General features: G+C 45.2%; 1 protein-coding gene across 3 annotated transcripts in view; it reads right to left on the bottom strand.

The window, feature by feature from the left end:
• Nucleotides 1–25,494, bottom strand: part of SERPINE2 (serpin family E member 2) — a 47,982-nt gene that overhangs the window by 996 nt on the left and 21,492 nt on the right. For 2 of the 3 annotated variants that reach the window (XM_006020747.2, XM_025200431.1), the window contains exons 2-9: nucleotides 19,702–19,975; nucleotides 17,964–18,086; nucleotides 16,198–16,425; nucleotides 14,736–14,933; nucleotides 5,438–5,636; nucleotides 5,208–5,308; nucleotides 2,939–3,025; nucleotides 1,833–1,916 (exon numbers count right to left, since the gene is read on the bottom strand). In XM_006020747.2, the coding sequence (XP_006020809.1) occupies nucleotides 1,833–1,916; nucleotides 2,939–3,025; nucleotides 5,208–5,308; nucleotides 5,438–5,636; nucleotides 14,736–14,933; nucleotides 16,198–16,425; nucleotides 17,964–18,086; nucleotides 19,702–19,954 (1,273 nt within the window). In that variant the 5' untranslated portion in view covers nucleotides 19,955–19,975. Of the gene's footprint in view, nucleotides 1–1,832; nucleotides 1,917–2,938; nucleotides 3,026–5,207; nucleotides 5,309–5,437; nucleotides 5,637–14,735; nucleotides 14,934–16,197; nucleotides 16,426–17,963; nucleotides 18,087–19,701; nucleotides 19,976–25,494 lie in introns of those variants that run through there. The other variant, XM_006020748.1, reaches the window with a different exon arrangement.

Here is a 25,494-nt window from a genome sequence, read left to right as displayed (position 1 = left end):
GGGGGAGGGGAGAGGGGAGAAGTGCAGCATGGAGAGCAGACAGCTTCACCTCCCCTCTCCCCAGTACCTGCACCCTCCAACATTTACCCTCTCCATACCCATCCACGTAACCAAAACAGGGGAAGGCAAGTAGTGGGGAATTTTACATTAGCTTATATGAGTTTGGAATTTATAAAATTAGATTAAGGGTGACTTTCTATTTATCCCCATTTCAAGCCCCTTTATTAATGTCCTGCATCTAAACTTGTATCCATTTAAGTATGTGCCTGGGCCTCCCTTTAAATGCTGTGTTCACTTTTAGTCATCTAGATCTTGTATGTATTAGTCTTCTCAAAGCTGCTAATACTGCTGGGAGCGAACTGCCATTAGCAAATACCCTTGCTAAATACCCTTACTGTAGAGAAGACTCCAGAATCACTGGAGAGAGGTTGGGAGCATGTTACACTACTAAAGGGTTTTTACAGCATAATCCTGGTTACTAGCTACTGTAGACATCTACATGTTACTAATATGCCCTTGTAGAACAGCTATCCTCCTCAAACCTCAGCACCAGTTACAGATTTGAATGTGGATTGTTTTTGGTCAAAGCACCTATCTTCCTCACAGATTTTAGAGGAAGTAGTCAGATGAAACCCAAACAAAATACAAATCTTATTTATTGATATAATTTTCAGTATCAAAAACAAGTTTAAAAAAAAAAAAAAGACTGAAAACCTAAAATGTACATTTGAATGGTTAAAAAAAGAGGGTGCTGATGACTATAGCTATGTAAGGGTTTCATTACGAGACAAATCCACTTGGAGCATGACTAGCATCTGAGACCCGAGTATCATGGCTTTTAGCCGTGGTTCTTAACCCGTGGCCCACAGACCACATGCAGCTCAATCAGCACGCTGCTGTGGCCCATGTGACATCCTGTTAAAACATTTTTTAAAATGGATATCCAGAAAGTAAGTTGTGTGGGTGCTGCCCACATAACACATTTAAAGTTGCAAGTATGGCCCACTATGGCAAACAGGTTGAGAACCACTGGTTTATAGCAAGACATTTGTCTCAGGAACTAGGACTAGGTTTACATTTGTATTACTGACTGGGAAGGGTGAAAGGCAGGGAGCAGAGAGCAATGAACTAGAGAAAGAAGTAAAGCAGAGGTGTGTATTTTGATAAGCAGCCAAGTGGTCATATTGCAGAGCTTTATGGAGGTCTTTTGATGCTCTGAGTCCAGGACTGGAGACTGCTGTCAGAAGTTTGCTCCTTCCTCAGGGCTGGCAGCTGCATCCTATTCCACAATGGCTACATACCTCCCACATGTCAAAGGGAAAAAGCAGTGAGCTAGTAAACATCCTGAAGTTCAGTCAGCTCCAGTTGGCAGTCTAAACACTCATTTTGTAATATCATAAAAATTCAGACCTAGTGGCTATGTCTTTAAAATTTTTACCTGAGGGAGTTTAGGGAATGAAGCTTATAACACTGACGGCCCAGATTCAGTTCCCTGTTCTGCCAATGGCTTCTGACATAACTGTGGGCAAGTCACTAAACCTCTGTTCAACACCATTACCCATCTGTAAAATGGAAGTAATATCCTTACCTTGGAGGGGTATGTGAAAATACATTGAGGATGGATGTGGTAACGCAGGTCATAGATATGAGTGCTAGCTTAGCTTACAAGTACCCACAGGAAAAAAAGTTTATTCCTAGGTAGAATAAACTAATTTATTCCTTCCTGGAAATAAATCAGGCTTGTCACCAATCAGTGACAAATAATCACTTTGTCATTAAATCAGCGTAGTGTATATACTTGCATTATAAACAAAAGTAAAATTGCTGCTTACCTGTAGGATTATGCCGGATGAAAAATACAAATGGCCTGTCTACTATAAACCAAGGAGGGGATGACCTGGCTATTAAAATTGCAGCTGGCAAGGAAAATAGGATGCATAATTAGAAAAAGCAAAACACTTCACATGTTAAAGCAGTGTGAAAATGAAGCCGACAGCTTTATGGTGCTTACTAGATGCATGCCTGGACTTTTAGACAGACATTCAAATTCTCTATAAGGTACCATTTTATGAAGTATTTTATGGCACCAATGGTCAGCACTGGATTACATAGCAACAAACTCCTATCACTATCTACTGAGACTTTTGACATCTTCAATAAAAGCTACACTATTCTTCTAGATCAGTAGCCTCCAACCTTTAAGTAGGAGATCACCTTTGGCATTTAAAAGCAACCCAAGATCTACTGTGCACCGCTGCCACTGCCCAGCAGGTAAGTCTGTGGGGAGGGAAGGGGGGGCAGATCGAGAAAAAATTATTTGGGGGGACACCTCCCCAGCAGGTCAGCCCCACCCAGCCAGGGCCCCACTCACCTTACCCCTGCGGCACTCTCCCTCACCGCGGGGGCCTCAATCTAGTCCCTGCCCCTTCCCTCCCCCGTAGACTGACCTGCTGGGCTAGGGCGCGTGTGCGCTTGCATGCAGCACTCGGCCCCCCACCCCAGCCTCGGATCAACTCCAAGAGGCTCCAAGATCTACTGGTGGATTGAGGTCTACTGGTTGGTGACCACTATTCTAGGTTTTCAATTAACATTCAAGAGATTTTTTTCCTTGGTATGGATTTTTTTCCTTTTTTTCCTTGGCAGGTATGGTCATGGGAATCTAAAAACAGACCTTGCATCCTTTTGCACATGCAAAATGGTAAAGATGCCAAAGCCAAACATTCAGGCTTTTTATTTTTAAAAGCCCGAATGCTACAGAACAAATGGTAATATTAACTTGAATCTGTCCAGTCCTTTCACATCATGCTGCTTTTATTGAAATAGTTTTATTCTATCAGTTCAGGAAAAAGATGCTTATTTAATGTCAAAACCAATTTATTTATGTGAAGTTACTCTTAATTAATGTTTAAGGTGAACAATTACAGTAACAGCTGCTTACTTGTTGCTGCAGCAGCTTTGGTTCCATCTTCACTAACTTCAATTTTTGTTTTTTGCAAAATCTGAGATACATGAAGACTTTCTGTTCCTGTGCAAACAAAGACAGAGAGTTACGTATTTGTGCACAACAACTCAAAGTAGCTAGTTTCTTATAGCTCAGCAACTGTGAAGCAGAGAGCAGGGATACTGAAGGTCACTACAGTTCTTGCAAAGACTGAAATCTTTGTTCAGTGCAAAAAGGCTTTACTGCTACTGTTCTTCAAATGCAGTGCGTGATCTGACGACCATAAAAACAGCACATACCAAGACCATAAACATGCTACATGTACAAAAGGAATGGAATGGACTGGACTCATGCAGCTTTTGCTTAATTATTTCTTGTAAAACATTTTGCCTGTCCTGGGGTTAAACGATTGATGCATGTTACACAGGCACATTCCTGAAATCTCCAATACTCTCCTTATTCATCACCTGCATTAGCAATAGCATGCAGGGGTGTAGGTTGTAGCCGTGTTGGTCTACAAGGTTCCTTGGGTGAATTTGATATCTTTTAATAGACCAACCCAAATAGTTGGAGAATAGTTATTAAGCAAGTTTTTGAGTTCAACAACCCTTCGTCAGGCTAAGGAAGTTTCAGCAGTTGGTGTGTGCTCTTCCTGGATGGAATGAAGAGTAAAGAAGCCAGGGGCTGGGCTGGGGAGTCAGCTGCCAGGCAGATTATAATGTAGCAATAGCATGGTATGCCTTTTGTAGTTAAGTCAGCTACAGCATTTGTGTATACATGCCCATTGTGATATGTATATAAAGCATGTGCATATATGTACATGGAAATAGACATCATACCTGAAATTAGACAAATATGACACCAAAATAATGCTATAAAAATCTTAAAGACCAATACAGCCTTAGATTGTGCTTGATAGTTTGAAGTTACAAGTGTTTATTTTAATTTTCAATAAAGAAGTGATGCAATGAGATTCAGTATGAATTTAAAATTATGCTCTGAATTATATGAAAAGAACATTTTGCTTCCAATAATAAAATGTTTCCTTTATTTCATGGAGGCAGAAGCACACATTAGATACTAGTTAACAAACAAGCTCTTCTGCTTCTACTGAAAACGAATCAAAGTTCAGACAAAATTCATAAGACACCCATTTTCATACCAGTGTTTTTAAAGAGCTCAATATTCCATTTTTATAGATATTTACTAAGGCTATGCGAAACAGCTCCATTCCGTTTTGACGGAACAGCATTTAGTTTCAAATTTCATTTTGATTCGAAACCGCTGTTCCATTAAAACAGTGATGCTGTTTCGATGTTTCACCCACACGCTATAATGGGGAAGCTTGAAACAGCTTCTCTCATCTAGCAGGCAGATGGGGGCCCGCACCCCCGGGAGGGTTGCGGGGGCTGTGCCAGTCCTCCCAGGGCTGCGGGCCCCTGATCAGCCTGCCACGTGAGGGAGGGAAGCCGGGTGCTCCCACCTGGGACCAGGGAGCTGGGGAAGGGAACTTCCCCTACACTGTGATTGGCTTCCCACATCCTGGCCATGGGAGGTGGGGAGAGCCAGGGCTGTGCTCCTGCCTGAACCACATGGGGCTGTGGAGCCGCTGGGAGCGCAGCCCTGGTTCTCCCCCGTCTCCCACCACCTGGCTGCTTTGAAACTTTCGAAACATTTCAACTAGCCTCGTTTTGTTTCAAAGCTGTTTTGAAGCCCTTCATTTTGATTCAGTTTTGCTGTTTCAAGCTCGAAATTAGTCGAAACAGTGTTGAATCAAAATAGCTGGTGAAATTTCACACAGCCCTAATAGTTATGGATGAAATCAAGCAGTTTACAAAAAAGGTCACATCAAGTAAAAGAAATGGAGTAATAAATTCGGTGCACATCCTGCCGGTCTCAAGCTCATTTAAACAGTTTCCAAAACATGTACATTTGAGAAGAAAGTGTCCTAATTATATCTTGTTAATGATCTGCTCCAATGGTGCCAGTGAAGACTTTCCACATTTCAGCCGTTGAGAGACCTTTAATTAGTGATAGCAAACAACAACTTACAAGCACTTGATCAATGTTATTTGTTGCCAAGATGCAGGCATTTTCTTTATAACAAAAAGGAAAAATATTGGCATGTACAAGACTTTTAATATTGTTTCTCTCTCACTTAGTAGAAATTTAGAAATGTGTCCTTTAATGGATAATCTATGGAACAGATTGCATTAAACTGCAATGGCAAGAAAACAGGAATGAAAACCAAAACAAGACCACCTACTTGTTATTTTTGCAAAATTGGCCTTAGCCTGCTCAAACATATCCGTGATGCCAAGAGACTTCAAAGGCTCCTTTAAATCTGTTTCTGCTTCTGCTGTGAACCTTAATGAATCAGACAAGAAACAGAGGAATTATTACTCCCATAGGGCTATTATGTAAGGGTTTTTATTTTCTTCCTTTTTTAAAGAGTAAGGAAAAGGAGAGGGGGCACTGGAAGAAGCTGGTACTCACTTGGGCAAAGTCACCTGCACTCTTTTTGGTACCATGATCGTCCGCCAGCTCTCTATCGTTTTTGTGCTGATGTGGGGAATAACAGAAGACAGCAGGGTAGTACTTTCTGAAGGCACAGCGATCAACATGCTGATCATTTCACCATGGTAAGGCAATTCAATTATGTTGTACCACAAGTCATTTGGGGTACTTGTTGTACCTAAAGACAGAGAAAGATAATAAGCTACAATTCTTAGTCTTCAACCTCTATTAGCTATTCAGATACAGCTCTAGATAATAATTTCAAACATGTCAAGAAAGCTTTAGCACTGTCACGAAACTAGAAAGCTTAGATGTCAGAGGCAATTATTACCTTTCAGTACAGCTTCCTTTTATAAACAGCATGGGGCCCATATGGATTATTATGGTTTGATAAAACAATGCAGGACAGGAAAATTTGGTTCATACATTAATTTTTTCTTGTTCCATGCATAGTGTACTGTTGGAGGTCATTTGAAAGGACAAATCAACAAAAGTATAGAACTCAGCAATATCTATTGCAGCAAATAAGGAACTGGAGAAGTGATGGGTGTTTAAGAACAAAAGGCCAAAACAAAAACATGCTTCTAAGAGAACAAGACAGACATACTGTGTTATGTGACACCAATGGAAATTCCACCAGGGTATGCAAAGGACAGATGAGCAGCTTATCCCAGGATACCTCAGGGCCTCGGCACATAATATTTTATTTCAATGTAATTTGGTTTCCATTATAACAACAACGGGAGACACAATGTAGTGCCATAAACTGGTGGGACACTCATATCTCTGGAACAATTAAAAAAGATTTTTTACCCTCTACATCGGGGTGAGAAAAATGGTGGATCCGGCCAGTGGCCAGACTCCATCTCCCAGCAGCTCTTGCCCGCATCACTGCTGATGGTTTCCATGGAGACCCCAGCAGCAGCAGCGGTACCACGACAGCGCAGGACCAGGGTTTCTATGGAGACTGGCCCCAGCAGTCCTGGCAGGACATATGGCTGGACAGGGAACTACTCAGGGGCCAGGGTTAAGATCTTGCAGCAGTAACAGCATGCTCTGGAGCTGGGGCAGAGCCATGATCTGCTACCCTGCACACCCCTGCCCAGGGGTGTGTGGGCAGCAGGTTACAGCTCTGCCCCAGCTCGGGACCACAATACAACTTCCACAAGATTCCAGCCCCAGAGCAGCTCTCAGCCCAGCCGCGTACCCTGCCAGCGCTGCTGAGGCCAGTCTCCATGGAAACACTGGCCCTGCATTGTCACAGCCCTGCTGCTCCTGGGGTCTCCATGGAAACTGGCTGCAGCAATATGGACAGGGGTGGCTAGGAAATAGAGTCCACCACGGGCCTGATCCAACCATGGGCCGTACTTTGTTTTTCAAATGCTAGAAACTTAGACTTGGAGAATTCATATATATTGTTCCAACTCCAATCAAAGCTCTGTCCCAAATCCCCGTCCAACCTCCATGTAGAGCAGAGGCAGGCAAAGTTCAGCCTGTGGGCCAGATTGGGACGGTGGTAGACCCCATTTCCCAGCAGCCCTGCCTGCATTGCCGTGGCCAGTTTCCATGGAGACCCCAGGAGCACTGGGGCCATGACAGCATGTAGCCAGGGTTTCCATGGAGACTGGCCCCAGCAGCACTGGCAGGGTGTGCAGCAGGGCAAGGAGCTGTTCTGGGACTGGGATCTTGTGGCAGTGACACTGTGGTCCCAAGCTAGGGCAGAGCTGTGACCTGCTGCCTGCACACCCCAGATCATGGCTCTGCCCTGACTCCAGACTACACAGTCACTGATGCAAGATCTCAGCTCTGGCCCAGGAGCAACACCCTGCCAAGCCACATGCCCTGTCAGCACTGCTGGGGTGAGCTCCTTGGAAACCCTGGCCCCACGCTATCACAGCATCACTGCTGCTGGGGTCTCTATGGAAACCAGTCATAGCAACGCAGGCAGGAGTTGCTGGGAAATGGAGTCTACTGCCAGCCCAATTCCAGCTCACAGGCTAAACTCTGCCTTCCCCAGCTCCCGGTGGAGATTAGACTGGGATTCAGGGCAGAGCTTTGATTGGAGTTGGAACATTATATATGAATTCTCTAAATCTCTAAGTTTCTAACATTTGAAAAACAATATTAGACTGGAAGAGTTTTTTTTTTTTTTTTAAATTAACTTTTATTCATTGCTTTAAACAGTATTTTAAAGAATCACTTGAACTTGTAACACGCTGCTACCCCAATTAGCAGTTTGTTTGGGCTAGAAATAATCCAGCAGTGAAATCCGTTGCAACAACAATAAATCCTGCACAATAGATGTCAGGTGATATATACTGGTCAGGCCTGCTAGCAACATGCTCTTTGAGATTATGTTAGCATTTCCCCATCTTTTGATAATCAACCAGAGACCACAATTACTGTAGTTAGGCAACTGGAAGGCATGATAGACAGACTCTTCCAGTTTGAAAAGAAACAAGCAGAGAACAAAAATCTAGGTACTTATAGTAATCGATCTCTCCCTCTCTTTTTTCCCCCCCCCCCAACAGGAAGTCTGACACTGAAGCCAAGTGTATGTTTGAGAATTTCTCTTGGAAAGGGAGTAAAATTGTCCTTATTTTAATTAGTAGTGGGGTGCGCTTGGGGTGATAAAGAGAAGTTACCCATATGCTTACTTGAAAATAAAGACTGGTTCACAAAAAGGAAGAAATAAGAAATGCACCCTGAAGTTTACTAGATTTACATAAGCAAATCCCCCTGCTGTTAAAGCATAACATATATGCCTCCATCTTCTTCAAATCATGCTACAGTTCCAAAGAAAGAATGCCCTTTAATTGTCAAACAACTAAACGGAGCTTTAAGCAACACCAAGTGTGAGGGAGCTGTGGATGGGGATCAGAGAGGCTTGCAACTAGCAATTTATCTAGTTATGTCCTGTCTCAGAGGACAGCATAAGGACCTAGAATGTCCATTAGCAATCAAAACGTCTTTTGTACCACTAATTACAGCAGTTAGATTTGGAAAACAGGCTCTATTTTCTGACGACACCACGGAAGATTATAATCCTATTAGAAGTCAGTTTCCTAATTGACACTTTCCTCAGTTATACCTAAAAGAATCATAATCACACACACAATCACGTAAAAGAATTACAATGACTACAAATCAAGATTTTAAATTAACTTCCCCCAGCTCAGTAGATTTCCCTTCTTCAGAGTTAACAGATTTTTAGATATAGGTCATAAGTCCAAGTGACATTTGAAGAGACTTAACAGGAGTTTTCCAAGTAAGAATAACTATCTTAAAATTGCAACAGATTACAATGTGCTATACATTGGATGGGTGGGAACTGCACCTACACTGCTACACTCAAATCCACATCTGTCAAGCAAACTGAATATTGACTGATTTTCTTCAAGAGAGTTAAACTTTGCTGGCAGTGTCCTGAAGCCTTAAGACTATAGTACAGAACTATAGTAAGAACAGGGAGCAGTTAGCTTTTCTTCCTCCCTGGATCACTTTATACCAGGGGAGGGCAAAATACGGCCTACAGGCAGAATCTGGCCCACCAGGCAATTTCATTTGGCCCCTGGGCAGGTGATTACTAATTCACTGTATCCAGCCCAGCCCCAGGCTGCCCCTGCTGTGCTTGCATGGGGCCGAGCCCTGATAACTTTCACAGAGGCATTGCTCTCTGTACTTCCATCCTCACCCGTGGAACGGCCCCGACTCCAGCCCCACAGGTAAGGAAGCAGTAGTGGCGTGTGGGCAGAGGATGGATGTGGCAAAGGCAGGCAGAAGAGACACTAGCAAGCAGCAGCATTGGTGAGCAGGCAGGCAAGCGGGTGAGCAGGAGGGAAGCAGTGGTAGCCAGAAGCAAAGTGGCAGCTGGGCAGGAGCATGGGGCCTATGCTGGCAGGGGCCCATGGTGGGGAGGCAGAATTGTAGAGCCCAGGCCAGCAAGTATGTGGGGCTGCCTGGCTCCATTGTGTGGAGCTCCCCGGGGCTGACATGCAGTTCCCGGGTTCTCTGCCCAAGCCTCATGCCTCTGGGGGGAGCTCTGCGCAATACAGCTGGCAGTCCAGCCCCACTCACTGCCACGTGCAGGTCATGGGGAACAGCAGGGAGCTATGCACTATGGAGCTGGGCCAGCTCTCTCTCCCTGTTGCCCCAGCCAAGCCCCACAACCTGCACTGCCAGCTTCATCGCACAAGGCTCCCCTTGGTGGTATGCGCTCGGGGAGAGAACTCAAGAACTGCATGTGAGCCCCACATGGAGCCAGCAGCCCAGTCATTGGGCGTGCTGGGATGGTGCGTCACCAGGGGACTCTGCCTGCCGTGGGCTGTGTGCAATAGGGGGTCATGTGTGAGGAACGTATATTTGTAGAAGGGGCCCCACATGCACACCCCACCATACACATGCACCCAAACGCCCATGCACAACCCAATAGCCACAACCCCCACCCAGCACACCCCATACCCACCCACACACCCCCTACAGCCCCTCACAAACCCATACCCCATACACAGCCACACAGTCCCCCACAAACCCCATACCACCACACCCCTCCACAGCCCCCCCACAATATACAAGGAGTTAGACTTCATTTTGAGCTATTATGCAATTACCTCTATGTACACTACACAAACAAATCAGGACAAAAATATTTTTCAAAACAAAATTGAAATATGTTGTAGTAGATGTTTGATTTTTAGTATAGACTTTTTTTTTCCAGTTCCAATATAGCAAATCCCCCTCCCAAAACAAGTATTTCCAGGGGCAAGGGGAGGGACTTCCAGTAGCAAAGGTCAGGGGTTAGGGGCAGACCTTAAAGTCCCATGATAGTGATCAGAGTGCGAGACATCAGTCAAGGGGCAGGGCTACCTTTGCAGTCCTTGACAGCTCATCAAAACTCATTAAGCAGCCCTCCAGCTAAACTAATTTGCCCACCCCTGCTCTATACCATATTTATTCAATTCTAAATTAATCCTGAATTTAAGGCAACCCTCAATAATTAGTTTCTATACATGCAAAATTTATAAGTGTGTTATAATTTTCCATGTGTAGAATCCATCTCCCCCATTGCTGCAGGGAGGCAAGCAGTGGGGAGGCAGGTGGTTGGAGAAGGTGAAGCAACTGCCCCCCTGCAGCCTCTGCTCCTCCCTTATCCTTGCTCCGTGCCAGCAGGCTCCGTTCTCGTTCTAGCCTGGGGCACAGTGCACGGACTGAGCCCAGCCCCCATACCAACTGTATGGGCTGCAAGCTGCTGCAATGGGACTGAGCTGGGGCCTTGCTGCATGCCCCAGGCTGCTGTATGGATGGAGCTGCTGGCACAAAGCAAGGGTGAGGCAGGGAGGGAAGGAGAATGGAAGTCTGGGAAGCAGAGGCTGCATGGGGGGGGGAGGGGAAAAAGATACACAGAGAAGGCAGGCTCCAGAAGCAGCAGAAGGGGGTTGGACAGGCAGCAGGTAGGGGAAGAAGACCCAGATACAGCAGCTGCCTGCCCCCACCCCCCCAATAGTTGACTCTAAAGAGAAGGGGGCTTCCCCCGCTTCCTATGTTAAATGAGTGCATGTGTGAGGGGGGTGAAATCCTCATCTTAGAATCACATAAATATAGTATGTTGTGTAAATCGAGACAAATCAAGACAAAATAAAATTTGCTTTGATATCTTAATTCTCCTTTATGTTAATAGCTGAAATTGTGGTCCATGAACCACATGCTGTATGTGACGCATGGGGTGGACACAGCACTGTGCGCTCAGCGTGCAGCATAGACGATTAGTTCAGGATGCACCATACAGCACCCCCTCACCCCCAACCAGCCCTGCACATTGGCTCTGGTCCAGATGAGGCCAAGACAGAGCTAGCATGAAGACGAGTCTGACAGGGCTCTACATGCAGCGTGCCTTGTACTGGCCCCATGCTGCATTCAGGATGTGCAACCAGCCAAGCCCTATGTGACATGTAACATGCGCTGGCCCCAGGGATCACTGTGCATGTGGGGCCAGCAGTGGACATGCACTGCCTATGGCACACTAGCTGGACTCAGAACTACAAATGGTACAGGCTATATGCAGAGCCCTGGACTAGCCCCTCTGTGGTATCTGCAGACAAACCAAATGACCTTCATCCAATCCAGAGGCCTGGATGAGTTGAGCACCACTGGTCTTATGTAAGGGTGCCAAACACATCTGGCTCCATGGACTTGATTCAGTCATGGGATCAGTCTACAAACCTGATCCAGTGTACACGCTCCATAACGCTGCCACCACTCCCTGACCACCAAATACCTGGACCCATAGGGAGCCCCATGGGCCAGCTGACACTGCTCCATGCTGGATCAGACTCATGACCTGCATATTGGTCCTTGCATTAGGCAGTGTAACATACATCACAAGTTTACTAACACTTTTTCCATGCAAATTATTGCTTCAGTTGCCAAGGCAACACATGGAAGGGAAAGTAATCTTCAAAATTACAAACAGCAAAGGAGTAGTCAGATGCTTTATTCCCAAGGTACTTTTTTTGGTCATCTAAAAAAGAACTTTCTAAATAGCCTACACCAAAATCTCTAATTTGAAATAGGAATTTGCATTCAGTGACATGAATAACTGAATTAGGCTTGTGGCTGCTATGTAGTAAAGGAGTTACTTTCCATTTATTACAGCATCAGCAAGATCGGAATCAGGGCGTATATTTTTAGATAATTTACTATAGACAAGTCTTGCTAAAAAAATTCTCTTATGTAACCTTTTAGTGTCGTGTAGAGTTAAATATTTAAGTACAGCTCTTTCATTAAGGCAGACTATATCCCTCAATACCTAAAAGCAAACAGTTTAAGATTTTAAAAAATATGGGGACAAATTCTAGAGACAGAAAATTCTTTAAAAAACACATAGGAATGGTTTCTTTGTTAAACCCCACTTTGGGAAAAGCAAGCACATTTAAACCAGGAAAAAAAGTGCTAGCAATAAAATGTATATGCTTGCCCTCTTGGATATATGACAGTTAGAGGTGCACTGATATATCGGTCTTATATCAGATCGGTCAATATAAAGAAAATTGGCTGCATCAGAAGTTGGCCTGATGCGGCCGATAATTTGGCCAATAAGTGCCAGTGTGTGCGCTCAGCCACAGCACAGCACTCAGGCAGTGAGGAGTAGAGCCCGGCAGTGTGGAGAGCTGCCTCCAGTTGGTAAGTCCATTGTGGTGGAAGGGGAAGGGGGGTGTGGGGGGGGGGGGTAGATCAACCCCCACTCCGTGATGGAGGGGGCAGGAGCAGGGGCAAGCTGCAGCCCCCTCTGTAGCCCCTGCCCCAAGCCCAGCCCCCAGCAAGAAGAGCCTGGTGCAGCCCCAACTCTAGCCCACAGCTGCCTGCCCTGCCCCGCCCAGATCCAGGGGCACACCCCCACCAACCCCATGCCCTGCCAGGGTGCAAGCAGCAGTGGGAGCCACCCCCCACATCCTTGACGAGCCCAGCCTTGGCTGGGCAGTGCCTGCCCCTGCCCCCTCACCCCGCAGGCACTGATCTACCCCACAACACCCCTTCCCTCCCCTCTCCGCTTCCACCACAACGGACTTACCAGCTGCAGGCAGCTCTCCATGCTGTATCAGAAATTGGATTGGTATCGGCCGATATGCCTCTTTAAAAATCAGATATCAGTATCGGTCCCAAAAATCTCTAATGGTGATGGTGGTGATCATCTAATGACAGTGTTTTCTAGTAACTTTTTTCAGAAATGTTGCTAAATTGATCCCTGTCAAAAAGTCTTCAGTGCATATACAAGCAAATTACAAAAAGCAATGGCTTGTTCTTGGGAGAGCACAGACAAGTACTATGCAATTTCTTACAAAAATGCTGCCATTGTACCTTAAGCCTGACTAGCAAAACCCTTGTGGGTCTAGAGCTGAGCTGAAACTGCCAATCATGCGTCACAAATCTGACATGGAATTTGATATGCAAGTGACAAGCAGGCTGAACTCATTAAATTCCTTTATAGTTGGGACCAAATTTAAATGAAGGTTTACCTTGGGAGACAACTAGAGTACAAAGGCCACAGACAAGCACTCACTTTAGCACAGGTGAGCTCTTGAGCCAGGAAACACTATGGGGCTTCTCCCTGGGCCCCTTAGGGGAGAACCATAACAACTTGCCCTCTCCCCTGCCTGGGAAGGGGACAAGTTGTTAACAGGCAGCCCATGGCTTTTATAAAAGAAGAAAAAAAGTCACTTTGTGCATAACTCAGATGGGCTGCACTGCAAATGGGGTGATTTAAAGCCAGAAGCATGGTAAATGGGACCAGCAAGAGTTTCACTGACTGTTAAAAAATGTGCCACCAGCCCCACCAACTTTAAAAAAAAAAAAAAAAAAAAAAAAAATCACTTTGTGCATCACCCAGCTTGGTGGTGCACACAGCATTTAAAGCCCCTGGAGCCAAGAATTAAGACAGAGAGATCCTCTTTGGCCCCAGTTCTCAGCCCTACAGTGTACAAGGAGGCTCTCTCCAAGCCCAGCTTCTGATCCTGTTGGCTCTGAAATCACCATCCATCCCACTCAGCTGGTAGTTTCCTCGTCTGGGGAAGAGGTGGGGAGCAGCAAGCAGCTACTCCACTCCCTTCCCTGACCAGACTGCAACAGGAGTGGAGTAGCCTACTGGTGTTCATCTTTGCGAGAGACTCACATGGGAGATCTTCCAGGTATTAACCTGAAAGATCTTTCCTCCAGGAAGGTCCACATTTCTCACAGGAGAAAATGTATGATCACTTAACCTCCTGATTTCTACCAGGAAAGTGGTGATTCTCCTGGTGAAAACATAACATCTGTACATGGCCTAAACTTCAGTTCATGTTCCCATGGTTCTGCAGACAATAACCATTTCTAATGCTCTTCTACCACAGAATCTAGAAAAAAAAATTAAGCATACTTTGGATAGGCTCAATTATTTCTGCTGCCAAATAAAGAGCTGTATTTTAACTTGCATTGACTGTTTAAGACCATCTCTTATCATAATGCGTTTCAAATTATTTTGACCAGAGAAGTAGGACACACAAGTGATCGTCCCAAATATTCTGAACGTGGACATCTGAAGCACAGCATCTAAATAAAGTTACCTAATTTTCAAAGTTGCCAAAGATGGGGAAAAAATACCAATCTCCCTAAAAAGTAGCAGCCTGAAACAGAAGATCTATACACACAAAAAAAAAAGATGCTATAGCCACAGTACTTAAAACCTAGACAAAGGAGCTTAAAGAATCAAAGTGCGCACGCAAGCGCACACAAATTCAGAGCTTACCACAGCGGAAAACAGACAACTGGGATAGCATAGGTACTTGGTAAGTCTTCCCATCAGCTCCATAAAATGGGCGTTTCCTTGTATTTTCAGGTCGAAAACGTGATTTCCATAAACCTTTAAAATATACTGCATTTACCAGTACCAGTCTGGTCAAAGCAGCATCAATATCATCTGGAGACAATATCTTATCAATCATACCTAGAAAAAAAAATTCAAGAAGGAATGGGAGAAATTAAACATTTCCTTTCCAATAAGAGACCAAAACAGTAAAACTTGTTTTGCTCTTTACTAGGTAGCGCTCTGTTTATTTCAGGGTCCTTTGAAATATAAAATTCTTTGGACTACTACAAGTGGAGATTATTCTCCAATTAGACCCTTATTCTAGGCTAGAGGGCAACACCTTTGTATTCATCTACTGAGATATGCACCTAGATAGGGCCTTATGCATTGGCATGTGTGCAGATGCACCACTTTATTAAATTAGCTTTCTGGCAGAGTTAAGGTTGGTATTGCACAGTTAAGATTGAATTGGGGCATGATCCATTGACCATAACCTTTAAAAAAACCAAAAACACTAGAAACGAAAAATGAAGGCAAAAAATCACCAGAAGAAGGGGGATGGGAGAGAATGGATAACTGTACAGGACATCTATCATTTACATTTAGCAATGGATACCAAGAAATTAGTTAGCAAGGAACAGTCAAATTAATGTAGCCCTTGCACTAAGGCATATCAGAAAAATATCTGACAGAACTGTTTTGTTGAAAAAGCCAATTAACTGACCCAAAAGCATTTCAAATGAAACATCTTAGGATCATGAACTTTCCCCAAATCCAAGGCATGGTTTTTGATGGAGCCCTCCCTTGATTACTCGAGCACTGCCTCAGGGCAGCAAGCCCTAGAACATTTGAGTGCTGGGGCACCGACACAGGTAATTTTTACTTGGCCCCTTGAAAGTGCTCTACAGCAGTGCCCTAACAGAAGTGCACAGCTGCGGAGTGCTTTAAAAGTGCCTGATTGTGTAACAAGCTAATCCTCATTTTAATGAGGGTTCAGATGAAGGCACTCCAAAAGCAGTGCCTTTGTTAATTTCTGCTTGTCCTTAAGTGGGAGCAGGGCTGATGCAGCCAAGCCCTGCTACCAGTACTGCCTTTAGGATCGGAGGGGGAATAGGAGGGATCTCCGGTTTGGGGTTTACCCAGACTGCTGGTGGGGACAGCAGGTGGATCGGAGCCCCCTGCAGGGTTCTAGCCCTAAAGTGCTGTAGTCTGAGACTAGACTGAAAAAAAGCAACAGCCTCTACAAAACAGGAATCCTGCTAATTTGGCTTGTTGTACCTTCTAGCTTTTTTAGAAGGTAAGCCGTATTGTTCCCACATTTTTTTACCATTCTTTCAAACGTAGTGCATCTGTAAGATAATCTTTAGGTTGTCACACATAAAACACACTCAACAATACTCACCCCTTGTTTCATTTTTAACCCACTGGTTAATGGAATCACATGCCACATTTGGGTCCTCAAAGTCCACACTCTTGACATTGCACTGAAACACTTCTTTGTTTCTTGTAACAAAAGGCACTTCCATTTTAAAGCCGCTCTTTGCAAATACTGCATTAGCAATTGTCACAATGTCTTTATTCTTCTTTGAGACTATAAGCTTGTTTATCTTCTTTAAAGCCTTCCCAACTCCTAGTTGAAAATAAAAGTAAGCTTAATTTAGAAGATGAAAATAAATGTTAAACAAAGTTAACTTGTATAAGCAGTTACTGACATGCAGAATCAGACATTAAGAGTGTTAGAATAGAGAAAGAAGGCCAAGGCACACATTATCCCCTCTGACAGACATTCTTAAACACCCATCTGGATAACAGGATCTCTGACATCTCATCTGAAATGCACTACTCTTTAGTGAATAATTTGGTCCCCTGCCTAATCCTTGAGCAGCATGTTAATGTAAACATCAGGGATGAATTCAAGTCCTGGAATAGTATAGTAGGCAAGGACTTTCTAGCATGGAAAATACTGTTACATTCTATATTCCTCCATCCACAGGTGGAACAAACTATATATACAAGCTACTTTCAAGTAGACTAGAGTGTCAAAAAATAAATTTCAGGAAATCCCCACCTACCTACATTGACTAACCTGCAGAACAGCAACTTATCTTGATGACGTTACATTATTAGGATGTTGGGCCAAAGGCAATTCCCCCTTTACTTATGACTGCTGCAAAAAGTGGTGTTCCACTGGGTCACTTGAAATGAAGGATCACTGACACAGGGAAGAAAGAAGGTTCTAAGATCCAGAATACATGGCAGAGCCCTAAAACTGAAATCTGCAAAGCTACAGTTGTCATTTTTGACCCCTTGTTTTATTTCACAAGGAATGGGATGGGACAAAGAAGTAATTTTAAAATATGTAGAAAAAGTTTGCAGAACCAAAAATTAAATCTGACTACTTTCCTAAAAAAATTAGATGTCAGAGTCCTATGCTTGATTATCAGCCATATTAAATTGTTCATTTCCTCCATAAGAGTCTTCAGGGTATGAAAAAGTGGCCTCCCAAAGAAAGTGTTCTGACTATGCACTGGCTCTTTACCTGCACACCAAAATATCCACACAACACCACAGGAGAACTGCTATAGTAAAAGAGACATCACTGCTTGTAAATCAGGGCTTATCTGCACTGGGACGTTATTTCTAGTAACCTAGTGTATGAACTTAGAGCTAAGCTGACCGTATGGAAATCCCAACAACCTGGGACCCCATCAGGACACTGTCCCGTCCAGCCTCTCCTACACTCAACTTGGTGGGGGAAGCACCTCTCACACTCTTGCATTACCAGGATGCCCATTATAATTCCCAACAGCCAGCTGGGACCAGCTTCTGAAGCCTGGGACTCTCCCAGTTAAAATGGGAAATATGGTCACCCTACTAAGAACATAATAGTTATTTCATATTCTACAGACATTCCACACAGAATAAAGGAGTTCCACATGGAGACTTAATGTAAAACAGCCATTATGCAATAGCCATTCCAAGGTAGTCCCCTGCCTTAAAATATAGAAGATGTAAATGGAAAAAGGCTTTTAAAGATTCTCAGCTGAATATAAGATAAAGTCCTATACAATGAACCTACTATATGTATTGCTGTGAATGCTTTACTTGTAGTTCACAAGTTGTGTTCACTGTCTTCAGTATTATGAGCATGTTCTTTTGGTGACATACCATAACAAAGGTTCTCAAACAGTAGTCTGTGGACCACTGGTGGTCCAGGAAGCACTTGCTGCTGGATGTCTGGGGAGAGCTGGCTGGTCACATGGCGCTGGCTCTCCTCCTTGCTTTCAGCTGCTAAAGTGCATTAAAAGACAGCTAAAATACATTAAAATACTTTCCTAGCATTATCTTTTTGAATAAGCAATTGTTGTAGTTCCCATAGAATTTACACAATTGTTAACAGCAGCAAAGAAGGTCTGTGCAAGTGTAAGAAGGCTGTGGTCCATCAGACCTCCCTTCTTAAAAGGTAAAAAGCCCATGCAAAATAAAAGTTTGAGAGCCTCCATTTCATAGCCAAGATTTTTATCATGAGATAATTCAGCCAAATAAATCCAGGTAGTTTTAGTGCTTCTGAACTTCTTGTACATATTTATATTTAGAACACCCAAATACCTTTTTGTTCAGTGCCACCCCATAAGGTGTTTTAAAACATTTAACATTTGGATTTTTATATGCAACATCTAGGTGTATTCTAAATACCAAATCAAAACAAAAACAAGTAAAAAGACAAAACACTGAATTACAGGAAATCTCTCATACTTCACAGGTTTGAAAATGCACTCACCTTTTAGTTGGTTTCACATTGTAGAATAAAAGCTCCTGGGTGGATCAGTAGCACTAATATAGATATACACACACACACACACATATATACATACACACACCTTGCTAAGACTTAAAAGATGCTCAGCATGCTCACAAAAATGGCAAGTACCTTTCACCCTACCCTCTGGAGCAGGGCTGCCTAACTGAAAGCTTGTAGGTAGCATGCAGCCCACGAGTGGTTAAACTGCAACTCATGGGGCTTGGTGGCATGGCTGCTGGAGCCACTGCACTGGCACAGCTCTGGAACCCACCAGGTGAAAGCAGCTGCCAGTGCTCATCCCGCTCCCCGCCCAAAAATCTTGCCTGCCACCAAATTTAGGTTCTCCGGTGTGACCCAAGTTAGCAGCAAGGGAAAAGGGAAGGGAGTGAATGGTGGCAGCATTCACCACCTATGTTCTGGAGCCATGTCAATGCAGTAGCTCCATTGCTTGCAGTTACAAGTACCTTGCCACTGGAGGTGGGTCAATCAGCTCATGAGAAGCCCTGCAGTCTGGATCTAGCCTGAAGGGCCTACTAAGGTGTATGGCCCTGCTTGTGAGAAGGCTAAGTAGTCTGATAGTCACATGCATCCTTGTTGTACACAAAGCAGAATGGCTACAGCACTAAATCTTAACAAAAAGCAGAGATCCATCTGACTCAGTTCAAGTATTCTATTGCCCAACAATTTCAGAATCATGGATTAAGGGTTGTTTGGTACAATATAGATGGAAGGAAGCAATGTTTCAAACACCATATGCTGGGAACAGACTGCAATTCTGTTCTGGAGAAACCATTTGCAAGGCATCAGAGAACAGAGATTTCTGATTCAGACCTTGACTCCTCTGTTGAAGCTGCAAACAAGGAACTTACACAATACGCAGTGAGAACATCCAGTCGATATGAACTATGTTGAAGTCACCAAGTGTTTCTCCCATCCTGGTCTTTTCTTATGGCAGACCTTTCTCTCTTTACTATGACTGGTTTGTCATGCAAGCTAACATGATGCAAAAATTCTTCCCATAAAATGTTTCAAACTTTAAAACAAGAAAAAAAATGCGAATCACTACAATAGAAAAAACTTGTGCAATAAGAGAGAGGAACTGACCATTTAGGCTGTATCTCATCACAGTTGTTAGCTGCTTCTTTGTCTTGCCATCAGCACCCAGCTGAAGCACCCCCAGGACTGATGCAATCCCATGTGGAGAGACCACAATGTTCTCCTGAGGCCTTGCCTTGACTATTTGATTGAAAACTTGGATTCCAACGTCAGAGCCAAGTTCCTCAAGAGGAAAATTAAATTGGGAGCATACAGATGTTAGAGTCACAGCAGCACACAGGAGCAGGAAGTGCCAGTTCATGATTTCTAAATCAGAAATAACCTAAAGAAAACAAAAAGTACTATTAAAATACTAGCTTATTAACATAACAGTTAACTAGTAAACAAAAATTATGTCTTAACACTAATTGAAAAATCAGGCACATGCAGTGCATGTACTACATAAGTTTCATAGAGCTCTGCAAATAAGGCTCATATATGGATTTCACCATTCCAAAACCAGATATTTCTGGAAGCAAGGCTCATATTATATGGGTACGTCATATGGCTATGTTATAATGGCACAATCCAGACCCCAGGGAAGTCCTCATTGACTTCACATGTAGTTTAAGTCATAAAACTATTGCAGCACCCACACAATAGGATTTAGAGTTCAGTACTATTAATACTGTAGAATCTTCATAAGAATAGGTGTTACAAATGTACACACCAGGTCAAATTTTCCATGATACTTGAGAATAGACATATAAACACTTGCAGGATCTTGGATTTTGGAGTTTCAGGATAATTCTTTATTTTTACTGATTTACTTTGAGCATAAGCAGCATTTTTCCACACTAAGGAAGGGATTAAGAATATTTGCTAACTTAAAAGCTGGAATTTAGTGTCTTAGGTTTTTCTAAACTGTTTAAACAAGTTAGCAAACTAAAAAAGCTTGCTAACTGAAATGCAACTGATTATCTCTCATCAATCACTGCTCCATTCTTATAGAGCATTTCTTATCCACAGTTCTTAGAGCACTTTGCAACAGACCTCAGTGCCATTATCCTCACTTTACAGACAGGGAAACTGAAGCTCAGACAAAAGAAATAATTTGGTGAAGGACTCCCAGCACAGCCCAATGGAACAGTGGGGAAAAGAACCAGGTATGAACTCTAGTCCAGTGCTCTATCCATCAAGACATGCTGCCTCCATATGAGGATTTGTTTGTAAGAGCAGAGAAAAGATAATATATAGCATATAACTTATAATCACTAGTCTGAATATACATGATAAAAAATATACACTCCATGAAAATGTTGGGCTAAGTTATTTTTCCACCTGATATATTTGAAGTTTGTGATCCTATTTGCTAATGTAAATTTTGTCAGCTCTAGCACAAGGGTGTCAAACATCCACAGGCTGGATTTGGCCTGCATGCTGTAACTGCGCTAAGCCAGACTGGTGGGCTACTGGAAGTTGGGGGCATGGCCTGCCACAGAATTCAGGGTCCCTGGGCTTCACTGAACAGGGCCAGAGGCAGCACAAGGGCTGTGCAATATAGCCCTCAGTCTCCCTGCTACCAGACCTGCAGATCCAACCCATGGCTTGAAACTCCTACTCTAGAACGCTGACAAAACACAGGTTTTCCCCTTTAAAGGAGAAAACTGAAGATTTTCCCCTTGGCAGTTGTAGGGCCAGGGCTTGGGAACTGTCCAAGTGTCTGTGTGTGGAGAGGATGGGGGGCAGTATGTGTGTGGAGAGGTGTTGGGGTGGGGGGGCAGGTACCTACCAGCAGTGGGGGAAGGAGTCTGGGCACCAGACCTGTGGCAGGGTAGCGGGGCCGATGCAGGGTAGGGGGGCACCCAGCTGCTGGGTGCTGCCAGTGAGCCCAGCTCCACAGCGAGGGAAGGGGGCAGTGGGGAGCTTTGTGGCACAGGCAGTGGCTGGGGCACCACACGTTGCCCCACACCACCAGCTGTGGCTAGGGCTGCAGTGTGGTAGGGAGAACTGGCGCAGCGGCATGAAGCTGAGTGCGACTCTGGCCTGGGCCATGCTGCGGTCAGCTGGAGGAGGGTGAGGGGCTCCAAGCAGTCTCCATCCCCAGCATGGCCTAGAGAGGACAGGCAGCCTGTGGCATCCTCTACCCCTGGCTGGGGCTCCCACACCACACCACACGGCCTGGCCATGCCTCCCCACCTCCCAGCATGTCCTGGCCGCATGCAGCCACCCCACCCCCAGAGCATGGGCACTGGACCCTGGTGGCATGGCCACACAGCTCCCTACTGTCCCTAAACAGTCCCCCAACCTCTTCCCCCACTGGAGTCCAGGGGAGGCCTGTGGTACCCTCTGCCCCAAGCTGGGGCTCCTGCACCATGTCAGGAAGCCTGGCCACACCACCCCCACTGCAGCATCTCTTAGCCATGTGCCCCTAAGAGCATGGGCACTGGTCCCTAGTAGCTTGGCCACAAAGCTCCCTGCCACCCACAAAGGAACGCCCTGCCCCCTTCCCCCACTTCAGCCCTGTGAGTCCGCACAGGGCCAGGGGCAGCTAGGGGCCCCCCCTCTGGCAGGGCTAGGGGGCAGGGTACTATGAGTCTGGAGTGAGGGGCACCAGCAGGCCCAGGGACGTGGGGGTTGTTGGGAGTAAAGGGCAACAGCACAAGCAGGGCACAGGCATAGTGCCACAAAGCAGCCTCCACTCTTCCAAAAAAAATTCCTGCCCAGGACTATGCATCTCAGGTCTGGGTGGTCCTCATGCATACACCATGATCCAGGAGGATCAACAGGGGCAGGGGGAGTTCTGATCTTCCGTGATAAAAAACCCAAACTCAAATGCCAAAATATACAGGTATTTAGTTTCATAGTGCTTAGGGTTGGAAGGGACATAAACAGATCTTCATGTCCATCTCCCTTCCCCAGGCAGGAATGGGTGCCGTGGTCATATCACCCCAGCCAAATATCTGCCCAGCCTCCTCTTGAAGACCCCCAAGGTAGGAGAGAGTACCACCTCACTTGGGAGTCCATCCCAGAGCCGGCCAGCCATAACTGTAAAGTAATGTCTCCTGATGTCCAGCCTGAACCTTCTTTCTAACAATTTGTGGCCGTTATTCCTAGTAACCCTAGGTGGTGCCTGAGGCAACAGAGCCTCCCCCAATTCTCGCTTGTTCCCCCGGTGAGTTTGTAAACGGCCACCAGATCCCCTCTCAGCCTTCTCTTGTGGAGGCTGAATAAATTCAGACCCTTTAGCCTCTCCTCATAGAGCCGGACCCGCTGCCCCGTGACCACGCGAGTGGCCCTCCTCTGTACCCTCTCAATGCTAGCCACATCCCTCTTGAAGTGCTGCACTCAGAACTGGACGTAGTACTCCAACTGCGGCTTGACCAATGCCACAGAGAGGACGGATCACCTCCCTGGCCCTGCTTGTGATGCATCTGTAGATGCACGACAAGGTGCAATTAGCCTTCCTGACCGCTTCCTCACATTGGCGGCTCATGTTCATCCTGGAGTCAACAATGACTCCAAGATCCCTTTCTGCCACCATGTTGACAAGAAGGGTGCTCCCCAGCCTACAGGTGTATTGCTGGTTCCTTCTCCCTAGATGGAGTGCCTTGCACGTCTGCACTGAATTCCATCCTATTCCCATCCGCCCGCCTCTGTAACCTGTCTAGATGTAGCTGTATTCTGTCCTTTCCCTCTAGCATGCCTACCTCACACAACTTGGTGTCGTCAGCGAACTTGGACAGTGTGCATTCCACACCCACATCCAGATCGCTGATAAATATGTTGAACAGTACAGGCCCCAGGACCAAGCCCTGGGGGATTCCACTGCCCACATCCCTCCAGGTCAAAAACAACTCCGGTGCGACCATCTAGCCAGTTTGCCACCCATCTGAATGTGCAGGCATCAATGCTGCAGTCACCAAAGTTATTTTTTAAGAGAATGTGGCAGGAAACCAAGTCAAAGGCCTTCCTAAAGTCTAGAAACACGACATCCACCCCAAAACCCTTATCTAGGGACTTTGTGACCTGATCGTAAAAAGAAACCAGGTTAGTCAGGCAGGACCTGCCCTCAATAAACCCATGTTGGTTGCCCCTGAGCATTACCTCACCTGCAGGGCAAAATTGATTAATTTTATGATAATGATCTAGGCACTGGTAGGTTTTAAAATTGTAAATATATCAATAAAACATTGTGTTCAACTGATACACACACGTATATATTTCCCAGTATAACCAGCTAGCCACAGGTGAGCTGGTCTTGAGCTTCAAGAGAAAGGGAAAAAAAATGTGAATGGAAAATGGTTCAAAAACAGATTGGCATACCGCCTCCAGGGCAAGTAGCTAGCTGTCTATTGAACTAGAGAGTAGCACCCCCCAAATTAGATTTAAGGTAGTCTGCCCTGGATTTCCTCCCCCAAAAGGAATGCCACTGCCATGGAAAACCAAGTAAATACTGGGGAAACAGTGAGAAAACGCAGGAGTATGCGAGAGGGAGAGCACAACCCATTTACAGTGTTTAAACTCAATGGAATAGGCATTTTTGTGAGGAAGTGGGTCTTGAGAGTGTGACCCATAATCAGTGCCAATATAACTCTTGTACATGTAATATTGTGTGTGATCAACTTAAGTAAAACATCATAAATTATTAATTCAGCTGACATTCCTGCATGCAACTCATACTTTAAATGCACCTAAAGAAAATTGTATAACATTACTCATGAATTTACAGAATGACTTTTTCTTGGCATGCAACAATCAGTAACATGCACAGTAAATTAGTTACTCGACCAAAGTGCTCTTCAGAAATAGTTAATTCATGAAGACATCATGAGCTTATATAAAGTAAAATTCAAACTCACAAGGGGACCTGGTTTGTCTGACAAGCATTCTTCTATGTAAAAATGCAGGGCAAAGGAAGCATATTATTAAAACATTAAAAAAAGTTAGAAATATTCTCATATTTCAGCACTGTGCTTGCTCAAAAGGAGAGAAGTGGTGTGATATACACTCAAAAGCACTGCAATTGCAAAGCCTGTTGATGCTATGAACTAAACATTTTAGGACACTACAAAAAACCCAAAAAGGTTGTTTTATAGATGGAATCTTTTACTAGTATACTTATACCAGAGTTGTCTAAACTTTTAAGCCCATGGGGGCCACAGATGCTTCCTCCCACCCATCACTGCACTGTGCAGGCACTGCTGCAACTCACATTCCCCCCACCAGCCCCAGATTCACTCACTGGCTGGGCCCCTAGGGCAGGGGTGGGCAAAGTACAGCTCATGGATTGGATCTGGCCTGCCAGACAATTTAATCTGGCCCGTGGGCACCCACCAACTAATTGTACCCCATGTGCATCGCTTCCACCCTTGTGGGTAGAAGGGCCAGGCCACCACACAGCTTCTGGGTGGGGCTGCTGCTGCCATTGCTGCAGCCACTGGGGGACCTGCTTGACTTCCCTGGAGTCCCCTACCTGGTGCCCGGAGCAAGCGGAAGTGGCAGGGGCGGGGGAGGGGGAGCTGCAGCTGGGCAGGAACATGGAGCTCGTGCCCAGGGGGGCTGGAGTGCAAACCCTAGGTGGGCAGGGCATGGGGTGTAATGGAGGGTGGGGTGGACCCTGCCCACACACCTCCCTCCATGGCATACAGCCCTCACTGATAGTGGCAGCAGCAGGCAGGGAAGCTCATGGCCCGTGCAGGTGCTGCCACCTCGTAGTGCATGGCTCTGACCAGTGCTGCAAGTGGCAGCAAGGAAGCAGCCAGGCTAGCCCACCTCTATCACATGGGACGTCCCATGACACATGAAGGTCCAAGCATTTGCACACTGCCAGGGGAAGCCCCATGTGATAGAGGTGGGCTA

The sequence above is a fragment of the Alligator sinensis genome, unplaced genomic scaffold (genome assembly GCF_000455745.1).
Source record: "Alligator sinensis unplaced genomic scaffold, ASM45574v1 scaffold596_1, whole genome shotgun sequence".
In the NCBI taxonomy this organism is placed as follows: Eukaryota; Metazoa; Chordata; order Crocodylia; family Alligatoridae; genus Alligator; species Alligator sinensis.
Note: the sequence above shows the minus strand (reverse complement) of the source record. Positions and strands in the feature narration are given on the sequence as shown.